Here is an 11,687-nt window from a genome sequence, read left to right on the forward strand (position 1 = left end):
CAGATCATATTGCTTTTATTCTGAAGTAAATTATAAATTGCGTTTTATAGCTGCAACGCCTGCAACTGATCAAACGTAGGCTACTATTGCTTTTAATTTAAGCAAGACTATGTCTTATAGTTTGTCAGTTCGTATCATCCTTCAAAGCTAGTGGACAGAACATAAATGAGCGTACAGCGTTAACACCATCTCGCCCTTTTGCGACAAGTTTGTTTATTGAGTAATGACCAATAAGCATTTCAAATTGGTGAAAATTCAGCATTTTGGTCGTCGATACGGGGCAGTAAACCTTAAGCTTCGAACTTGCCTTTACATAGGAAAGTTCTGGATACATTCCACTTACAATTTATAACTAGCCAGTAGAAAAATTATAAAAAAATTATGTTAAAACGGAAAGTGAAATTTCCCCTTTTTTTTCAAAAAATTGAAAGTTTGACCCCCTGCGGGGGCAGAAGATGCACTCCCAAACTGATGAAATTTTGCACACGTAATTTTTTCATGCATGTGCCACTTTTTATGACTAGCCGTTTTTGAATTTCGAAAAAAAGTCAAAAACAGCCCACCCTACTGTAGAAGTCAGAACGCAGAAGTGCTTGAAAAGTAGTGTGCTGAAAAAGTAGTGAGAATCTAATCTGTACCCGATAGGATAGAGCCTGACGTGAAAGTGCCTTACTGTACCGGTAACTCTGTTGCTATTTAGCAGAGTAATTTGTGCAATTTCACTGGGTTTGTTAAGCTGATTTTTCACATGTGTGTTTTTTAGCTGTACATTCAAGAGCATTTGACGGCTTGTATGTTATTAATTAACATTTTTTTTCATGCAAAGACATGTAACCGAGTCGTTCATATCAAGCATTGTTGTGGGTTTGACACCTGTCAGAAAATACGGTACTTCATTTTCTTGACATTTTTTTCAGGTTCTTCCACTGACTGGCATGCAGTTTTTACATAGTTTACTAATCAATGTAGTAATAATTGGAATAAGAATGAATGGCTTGATGAAAATGTATGTTTGTTGAATTTGTGTAATGATGATTGTACACCTTATCCTTCAGTGAAAAAAAAAACCCAACACATGACAAAACTGAGGCTAAGCAGTTCTGTTATGAAGTATGCTTAACAGAGACATCCAAAAGATTGTGGCTGTGTCAGTGGTAGAATGTCTTATGGGGGGTCTGGGGGGCGAAGCCCCCCAGAAGTTGGAAAACATAGTTCCCGCGCCCCCTGCTATAAATTGGGCTACTTTAGGAGCAAATTTGCTACTTTTTTGGCTACTTTTTTTTTCAAAATCTGGCAACTCTGAGCCTAATATGATGCTTCATATGTCTTTGAATAGACTACACATGGAACTAAGTAATACTTTTCTTAAAAGTGAGAACATTTACTGATGTGATTGATTAAAGGCTGTGGCTATATTTACACTATATCATAGGTGTCGATTTTTTCTTAGAACAGAGGAATTCTGGGTGGGCGAGAGTTTTCAAACAGATTTCATTGAATGTGTATGTTCGCAAATTCGCAATGGTTGGTCTTTCTTACAAAGACTGCAGTATGCAGCAATTAAGCTTTAATAGGTTTGATGTTTGCTTTCTTGCGCCTTGCGATCTTATGAGCGCCTTGCGATCTTATGAGCGCTGCTAAACTAAACAAACTTTTTTTATGTTTTCCTTTGCGACCTAAAAAGCGTGTGACGCATGACCTGTTGTTATCTTTAAACTGGCACCTTCGGATTTGCAGCAAAATGTTCGGACAGGTGACTGCTGACTGTTCCGTTGGTCTGCGGCAGATAACCAGTCCTCGAAATTAGCGGCGGCACTCGGCAATTGCCGTGGTAAATGCCGCCGTAAACGTCATAATGGCCATTCTGCTACGGCAATAAAAATGCCGCCGCAAAATGAGCACTTAATTAGAACAAAATTTGTTCAAACTTTCTTCCTGTGTTATTTACTCGCAGCGGGAGTTTAATCAGCAGAAACATCGCACCAAGACCTCACCTCGGACTATTTTACTTGCTGTGAACACTCACGCAGTCTTCGAAAATATTATATTTTATAGCATATTTTTACTTGGCAAGAACTTTGCCGAGGCGAAACGGCAAAAGTTGAAATTGCGTCGGCAATTGCTCTGAACGTTTATTACAAAACAATTGTACCAAAACATGTGAAACGAGAAGGGAAAAGTATACTAGAGTAGTCTATCACGACCGCATCGTTCGATTTGTTGTGATGTAACAATACTTAAAGTAGCGATAAAGCGAGCAACGCAATACGCACGCTGTTACGTTAATTCACGTAAAATAGCTCAGGGGAAAAGTAAGTTAATTTTGGGTTGATTCAACGTTCGAGTCAGCACAAATCGATTTACAATTTTTCCGGCGGGTTATATTGCGCACCCAGACAGCAAAACCATCATTTCTACATCGATTCAACGTCTACAGACGCAAAATCAATGCAAAAATAACGAATTATGCTGCCTGGGTAACAACAATGCCCAATAAGAAATTTACGTTTGTTTTTCGACACCTAGCGACGTTGAACCATCATAAAATAACGTTAATTGCTCAAACAGGTACCGGTAACAAATTAATAGCTCCCTGCGAGAAGATTGGCTCGATTTATGTTTATCCTAACATAATTTCGGCACAATTGGGATACTGCGTGCGAGCAACACAAAGTCTGTTGGATAAAGAGCTAGTCGGATATCATATATAAATCGGAATCATCAGATGCTGTATCGGAGGATGAGGTTGTCGCGTCGTCACTGGAATACTTGAAGACGCAAAACTGCCCGTTCGTGAACGCGCACTGCCATATGATCGGAAGCATTATTTTACTGCCGAAGAACCATTTATCCAATTTTGTTCTACTTTTTTAACTTGACCCCTTAGCTTTTCTAATTCCGATTTGTTACCGTCATAAAATTCTTTATAAATTTTGTAAAATACCACACTAACTTTTTCCTTCTGTTCCCTCTGTTTGATAACCTATAGCAGGTAAATTCTACTTTTTAACTGTATCCTTCACCATGATTTATATTCGCAACGACACCGGTAAACAATAAGCATTCGATGTAACAATAACTTTTTCGTAACAATTAAGCCCGTATTTACAAGGTTGCATACTTTTTACAGTTCACAAGAGCATTGTCAGCGCGAAAAATAGCTTGCGTGATGTTCTCCGCTACCGCCGTATGAAACACGAAGAATAAACGCATAAAATTTCGCTTGTTTAAACTTTAAAGCATACGGCAATTGCCGCCGCAATCCAAGGTTTGCTGATTTGGCGACGGCAATGTTTTTGCCGTCGTAGATGGAAGCTAATTTCGAGGGCTGGATAACCGATTGTTTTTCGAGGCCCACAAACAGCAGCTACAGTAACAAGTACCGTACCATCAGGGTTAAGACGCATCCACTGGAATTCGGAAAAAAGCTTCCTTTGCAACACACGACCTTCCCGAGCCGGAAGCTGATCTGGCATCATGCTAACGTCAAATGGAGCAGGTAGAGATCCATGGCTCATGCTGTTTTCTACAACTACCGGTGCATTGCCTGAGACATTGACTTCACAACTGGCCATCCTTGAAGCTTTGCTTTCTTCATTAATGTCATCTCTACATTCATTCGTGCTGGACGTGGCTTCTTCAGCGTTATCATTTCGACTCCTTTTGGAAGCTGGTTTTAGTGTTGGGCGATATATCGAATTTTCGATACGATATCTTTTCAATATCAATATTTATTTCAATTTTGTTCAATATTTTAACTATTGCAGCCCTAACTCATAACTGTAAACCCCTATAAAACCGTTGCCAAGGCCAAACGGAAAAAGTTGAAATTGCCTTGGCAGTTGCTGTGAACGTTTATTACGAAAAAAATTGTACCAAAACACGTCGGCAATCACCTCAGCAATTGCCGGCACTAATTTCGAAGACTGAGAAACTTTTTTCTTAATTAGAACAAAAATATCAAAAAGTATCGAAATATCGAGTATATATTTTTTTTAAATATCGTATCGTTTTGTTTTTTTCAATATCGCCGAACACCAGCTGGTTTTAAGAATCCGCGAATAGATGTTTGACTTTGCTTCATGTTTAACTTTTCAATAATGAAATGACAACAGCGCGCGGTGCCACGATTTATACTCAGCAACAAGTTTGTGAGGAAAGATTTGTAAAAAGCGATTGTTTCAGTACGTCTTTAGTTTGTATCGGTTATTTTATTGTAATGTTCATTATAATGTCATATTCATATTCCCTTACGCTGACCCGGAGCTGAAGTTTGATTGCGACATAATGAAAGTGAGACCATTCGAAGAAAAGATCAAACATGGCTTTTTCTCACCAGGAATTGCCAGCGTGTGGCAGTTGTCGTAGCAACAACAATGCAGTGAGTAGGCCTACCGCCTTTTTTTCAACGCAGTGTTGTTGCGGAATTGCTTTGTTCTGTCCGATACCCAGCGAGAGACATAGCGTAAAACAAGAAGTTGCGCGGCAGTTGGTTGGATAATTCAGCGTTTAACAAAAGCGGAAATAATTGTAACCAACACTTCATAAGTGTCATAAAAACAGGGTGGGCGAAACATATTTTGCCCACCCTCGTTTTACGGCCAGGTGGGCGCCGCCCACCCGGCCCACCCTATTTCGACGCCTATGCACTATATAGTGTAATAATAGCCTCAATAGTGTTGCCAGATAAGGAATTCTTCTATAATTTGAGAAAAGTTTAAAGCTGTTGAAAACAAAAATTTGTATATATTTTGGAAATTTTTTTAATCCTGGGAACCTAACTTTAATCCTAACTCTGGCAACACCTGATTGTGGAAAAATAGCCACTTCCTTGATTTTAAATATATATTGGTGAATCGTCATCTATAAATAATAGGTTGTGGCTATATTTACAGTGTATAATATAGTGTAATAATAGCCTCAATAGTGTTGCCAGATTACAGTATTTAAGATAGGTATTTAGATAAGGATTAAGGTATTTAGGAATAAATTTTACCCTAATTTGAGAAAAGTTCAAAGCTGTTGAAAACATGTATTTGGAAATTTTTTTTAGTTCTGGGCAAAGATCAAAACCCTAATCTTATTCCTAACTCTAACTCTTACCTTAACCCTTCCTAACTTTAATCCTAACTCTGGCAACACCTGATTGTAACCATGGCATTAAGTGTGGAAAAATAGCCACTTCCTAATAATAAACATTTTGTTTTATTGCTTTTCAGTACCGTAATTACAATAAGACCACTGTATGCAACAAAATGCCTAAACCAAAAATGCAGTTGAAAATAAATGTTGGGGGTCAAGGTTTAAATGAGAATGTTCGTGAAGCTGATCTTGGTAAAAAGATGGATGAGCTGCATCTAGATGATGCTCAAAGAAAAAGGTTGGATGACTTCATTACACAGAAGCAAAAAGTTGGTTTGATGGACAATGCTCAGAAGGGAGACTTTACAAAAATAGGTGAATTAGGTGCTGGCAATGGCGGTGTTGTTCATCTTGTTCGTCACAATGCTTCAGGATTTGAGATGGCTCGAAAACTCATTCATTTGGAAATAAAACCAGCAATTCAAAACCAAATCATGAGAGAACTTAAAGTTTTGCATGATTGCAGCAGCCCGTACATTGTTGGATTTTATGGTGCTTTTTCTAATGATGGTGAGATTAGCATATGTATGGAAAATATGGATGCAGGCTCTCTTGATTTGGTCATGAAAAGAGCAACAAAAATTCCTGAACAAATTTTGGGGTCAGTGAGTAAATCAGTGATACTTGGATTACAGTATTTGAGAGAAAAGCACAAAATTATTCATCGTGATGTGAAACCATCAAATATATTGGTGAACTCTCGTGGTGAAATTAAGTTATGCGATTTTGGTGTTAGTGGTCAACTGATTGACTCAATGGCCAATTCATTTGTCGGAACACGATCTTATATGGCTCCTGAGCGTTTGCAGGGCTCTAAATATACAGTTCTTTCTGATATTTGGTCCTTAGGACTGTCATTGATAGAAATGTCAATTGGGCGATATCCGATACCTCCACTGACAGCTAAACAAATAGAAGGTATATTTGGCTCATCTGACGGAAAAGAAAAGCGCCCATTGAGCTCACATGGTGATGGTCCAAGACCGATGGCAATATTTGAACTGCTTGATTATATTGTGAATGAGGTATGGTATTATATGATTTCGTTTGTACTTTGTACACAAAACAAAAAACCTAATACTATGACATTCCAGTTATGACCATGACATGATTTGAATAACATTAACCAGAATGAGCAATCCGTGTGCCAACATGCCCAAATGGCACAAAATCCTAATGACTTCAACCAGAACGACAAGAGTTTTGGTTATTTCTTGATGTTGATTGTTGAGGTTGTGGTTGTGCGGTTTAGAACTAGAAGTATCATATTTAGCTGAAGCATATAATATACAATATATATATATACCATTTAATGCAAATTCTTATACAATATATATACAATTATACATACATATGCCAAAGAACTTTCTTGTTGAATTTTCTAGAGGAAACTGCCGCAACAGTGTATGTGTCACTACCCCCTGTATTACTTACCGCAAGAGTGTATGTGTCACTGCCCCCTGTATTATAGCGGGTTTCTTTGATAGGCTACACGCCGACTCAAGCCAGTAGCCTTCTAGACTGTTTACAATAAAACTTTACTAAGACATTATTTCCAGCAAGTGTTCATTCCATAGAGGTCAGAAATATAAAAATAACTATTGGCACATGTTGAGCTTCTTTTTTGCCGAACTTGTGACATCTGTTTATTGGTAATTATATTATGTTATGTATTTAGAAAAAAAAATAGAAACTCTTGATTTTTGAAACACAATGATTAATAGAGCTTTGGTAAGGATTTGATGTTGAAATTTTCTGTACTAGCACTGTATGCGATACCTTTAAACAGCACAATCTCCATATCAGACACAAGAAATAACCAAGACTCCCATCATTTTGTTGAAGTTATTGCTAGGGCTGTAGCAGAGTCAGAAGGGTTTTGGCATGTCCAGAATTGGAGTTGTTAAAAAAGACAGACTCCGGCTTGATGCAAAACATTAAACAAACAAATTTTGGTTTGCAATCTTTTCTTATTTTCCGTATTGAGCTCTATAACTTTAACAAAAATAGAACAAGTTGAAGTGAAGTTAAATTTTACAAAAATGGAAATAGATAACAATTTAAAAAATCTGGTAACACTGATGTCGGAATCGGCCATTTATAAATCGAGGAGTTGGAGTCATACATTTTTTTCCCAGCTCCACAGCCCTGGTCATTACCATCATCATGTCATTTCACTTTGAAAGTCATTAATTACATGTCATTCACCCATGGTACCATATAGATTGCATCATTTAAGTTGAAGTTAGTTGAACATCATAAAAACTTGTGTCAGTGTCATTTTATGTACCAATAACAGAAGTATATTTATTGTATATACTCTCCTAGAATTAGATAAACATAGGTTCATTAATTCCAAAACTAAAGCGAATGATAGCTGTATTCTATGCATGTATACTTCGAACAAACATTATCAGAGAAGCACTTATATGGGTCAGATGCATCAATTTTGTACCTGTAGTGTCCAGAACGGAGAAAAAATTCAGAATGCTTGGTGCCATAAAATTTTGATTTAAAAGTCTTGAGATACTTCTCTACCAACTAAATCAAAAGACTGCCCCCAAAAAATATCGTGTTTTTATTTTATACTGAAAATTAAATTTCAGTGTGAGTATACCCATTTTATCAGTTTCTAGCAGGTTTACTGCAGTTGTGCGATAATGTACCTAAATATTCTGATACTTCAGCCAAAGTCATGTATTGTTTGACCTCAAGGTAGTAATAAATCATATGCTAGCAATAGTAATAGCAATACTTTTTTCATATGGAGCCATTGCCAATCAAAGATGCGTAAAAAGCACCTCACAATCACAGCTAAATTAAAATTTAACAACTTTAACTGTATCTATGTTCTCTAAGATCAAAAATAGGTTACAGAATGCTTCAACAGGTATAATTTCTTATGGGCAACTTTTATAGTAACATCACATGTAAAAATAACTGTGCAAAGGAGTGCTTACTGGTTTTACAAAAAAAAAGAAAAAAAAATTCTGGATACTACAGTCTTCTGGAGACTACAGACAAATTCAATAAGAAAGAAATTCCTAATCTTTTATTTATTCCGAGTCCTCTCTATGAAATCCTGCTAAGTGAGCATACTAGTCCATCACATACTGGAAGAATGTTTGCCATTTTAAACAGGGAAGCATACATTTTTTGTTAAAGTTTGTTCTGGAGACTACACAATTTTGGAGCCAGGCTAAATAGCTTCCATAGAAGAGTGAACTATTATCACACTTTTTAGTAAATCTGTTTTCTTGTTTTGTAGGTTTGTTTATATATAAGTTTGCATCATTTTACACCCAAACAGGAGCACAGAGTAGGCATTGGTAGAGTAGTACCATGGGTCGTTCTGGAGACTACAACATAGTGGAGCCAAAATTACAGATTCGTAAAATTGAGAAAAATACAAGGCCAAAATTGTAAAGCCAGTGTCATTTCAACATTAAAATGTAGCTAAAGCTGCACAGTGTTAAATAAAAGTCAGTTTAGCACTGCAGTATGTGCCTGTGAAAAATCACAAGAGAATTACAGAAGTAAAAACGTGAAAAATCCAAAAAAAGTGGGCAATTTTGTGATAAATCCAAAATTTTTGCTAAGAAGTTAACAATTTCCATTGAAAATTAGCATTACATAGGGGGGGCACATATCTAAACTGTAACTTAAAGCCTAAAAAAGTAGACTGAAACCTTAAGAAATACCAAAACTGCAAAAATGCGTTCTGGAGACTACAGGGTACAAAATTGATGCATCTGACCCATATGAGTGTTTTTTTCCTGCCTTATATTTTGTCTGTGTTGATTGGAAATGTCGTAGGCTTAGTTTTACTTTAGCACATGACAGGCCACATTTTCAACATGAAGACGAATTCATGGCCTGAATAATCAAAATTGGTTGATGATGACGACAATTTCGCAGGGTTGGTCTGTAAGTAGTCAAAGCTGGTTTTGACCACTAAGCGATTTAAACCTGGTTTTAACCGGTCAAAACCCAGAAAAATATTTTTATGTAGTGAATGGTCGGCTACCTAGTACCTGGGCTATGGGCTATTTAGGAAATATAAAAGCAGTTGTGACCATTTTGATATGCAGGCCTCGAAATAGCTGGCGGCTATGGCCGCCAATACCGACCTGTCACTGTCAGGCAGCCACAGATGGCTGCCTGTAAAACTCGTACGAAAGATTATATTTATCTTGGATTTTTCTCTTGTTTCATCGCCACCAAAAACAAGACATCAAACAGCGTTAAGAGTTAAGACTACTACCTTAATTACATGTCATGCTACGTCTTATGTGCTACGCAACGGGAGGGCAAATGTTTTTCATAAAAAAAAAATTGTTGGAATAAATTCTTGTACTTCAGTTGGCTGTGCAAATGGTTCATCGTTCTACCAAGCATTTTTTGGTTCATCAGAAACTTATTTTAGAATTTGAATTTCTCAATAATTAAAATAACCAACTGATTGAAATATCAAAAATAAACAGAGAAATTAAATATTTTTTGTTCCAAATCCAGCATTTAGGTTATTGTTGATCAAAACAAAATCTAGTTGAACACCATTTTTAAACATGGAGTGTAATATTTTTAATTCAATTGAAAAGCGACTTGATTCATATACTAAAGGGGTTTTGACCAGTAATAGGTGGTCAAAACCGCCCCGGTTTATACCTATCAACCCTGATTACTTGTTATGTGTTGTGTGTTGGTTACTGTAGTTTCATCTGTCAGTGTGGATGTTTCTTGTTTTTCAACTGAATAATTTTAAGTTTTTTTTTCCATTAGATTTACCAAACTATTTATATATTAGTTTACAAACACCAGTGAACAACATATTAGAAAACTGTTTAAGGTCAACCAATTGTGCATGAAAACAGGGTTGTATTGTGATCAATGAGGCCATAATTCTGATTTTATTAGTTGTGTAAATGATGCATTTTTGAAAGCTTTTCTCAGTGCCATATCAAACAATTTCTGCTGATCATAGATAGAAACATGAATAAAGCATTAACAAGGACAACACAATTCTGTTCACACTGTTATTATTTGTGAACTGTGAGATTACAGTGATCTTTACAATGTGCTTTCGCCCATGTGACTAGATGCTTGACATGCCGGTTTGCCAATAAATCGTTGTATCTAGTGGAGTTTTAAGCTTCATAATGTTTTCTCCAGTATCACACAAACTACAAGAACATTTCAGTCAGTCAGTTCATTTATTTGTCACAAACACAAACATGAAAAGAATACAAAGTATACAATAATCGGTTGTGTGTCATATGACGAGGAGACTGCGAAAAGACCAAACGGTCATCTAATATTTTTCATTTAATATTTTTCAGCCTCCTCCAAAACTTCCTCCAGGACATTTCTCGGAAGAGTTTTATGAATTTGTTTCCAATTGTTTGAAGAAGGATCCCAAAGAGCGCGCAGACTTGTATGCTTTAATGGAGTTTCGATTCATAGTCAACAACAATATCACCCAATATCAGTTTGCTGAGTGGGTTTGCAAAACCATGCAACTCAAACTGCCTAGCCCGAAGTCGATTCAGGGCTGAAGGCTTTGCTGCTGCAGCTTTGCTTTATGTTTATTTACTAAACTGTGTATACAGCTGCATGCACACTTGCACAGCCGAACCATAGTTTTTTTTGCAAAATTACGTAACTTTTGTTTTGATGTTGTTATGTGGCTGTTTGATGCAAATTCGCGTGCATTGTATACAGTTACGAAACGAGAAAATGCCATGAAAAAGCACTTACCGTATGTATTACACAGAGTTGTGCTACTGCTACAGTAACTAGCCTTCCCTATTTTTATACACTTGTTTGATATTAATGAGATTGAATTACTATGAAATTGTTCAATTGATACTAAATGAAGTACAGTGCTATGGTTTGTCAAAGCATTCGTATTGCACAATTAGAAGACATCTTTTCAACAACGTCTACCTATTGAAGACACATTATACATTTATACAACCAGTAGCTAACTGCTCTAGGCTGCTGCTGAGCTGAGTCGGAGTCTGCCTCGCTTGCTGACCTAGTCTTGTTCTGACACGATCCCTGTTCCATATCTCGAAAGCTAAAGCCTCAATTGCTAAGGTAACAGGGATCAGTAGATGTAACAGAAAATATATTTCGCACTTATTCAGTGCATCTTCAGTTCTGATAAAGGGCAGTTAAAGCCTACAAGTAATGTTTTAAATAACATTACAGTGACGCAATAATGTCAAAACATGAGCGTAAAAATTGAAAAAGCATAAGCGTAAATATTTTACTTAAATATTTAAATTGTTTATTTACGCTTATGCTTTTTCAATTTTTACGCTCATGTTTTGACATTATTGCGTCACTGTAATGTTATTTAAAACATTACTTGTAGGCTTTAACTGCCCTTTATCAGAACTGAAGATGCACTGAATAAGTGCGAAATATATTTTCTGTTACATCTACTGACTACTGATCCCTGTTACCTTAGCAATTGAGGTTTTAGCTTTATACAACCAGGATTGGTTTGTTAAAATTTCTATCAAAACTTAACCAATAAC

The 11,687-nt window shown here is 36.5% G+C and overlaps 1 protein-coding gene across 1 annotated transcript; it reads left to right on the plus strand.

Annotated features, from left to right (window-relative positions):
- Positions 1-5,255: 5,255 nt before the first annotated feature.
- On the plus strand, positions 5,256-11,334 carry LOC145765062 (dual specificity mitogen-activated protein kinase kinase 1-like). Its single transcript, XM_082576801.1, has 2 exons — positions 5,256-6,167; positions 10,482-11,334. Exons 1-2 carry the CDS (start codon positions 5,256-5,258, stop codon positions 10,695-10,697), a joined length of 1,128 nt encoding a protein of 375 aa, XP_082432927.1. The 3' UTR covers positions 10,698-11,334.
- The last annotated feature ends 353 nt before the right edge of the window (positions 11,335-11,687 follow it).

This window comes from Aplidium turbinatum, chromosome 2, assembly GCF_918807975.1.
Source record: "Aplidium turbinatum chromosome 2, kaAplTurb1.1, whole genome shotgun sequence".
Taxonomy (NCBI): domain Eukaryota; kingdom Metazoa; phylum Chordata; class Ascidiacea; order Aplousobranchia; family Polyclinidae; genus Aplidium; species Aplidium turbinatum.

What these genes read in the sequence shown, in the direction of transcription:
- LOC145765062 (XM_082576801.1), top strand. Translation starts at nt 5,256, where the DNA reads ATGCCTAAACCAAAAATGCAGTTGAAAATAAATGTTGGGGGTCAAGGT. An exon ending in TTGATTATATTGTGAATGAG is followed by an intron (nt 6,168 to 10,481) that starts GTATGGTATTAT and finishes AATATTTTTCAG; the next exon opens with CCTCCTCCAAAACTTCCTCC.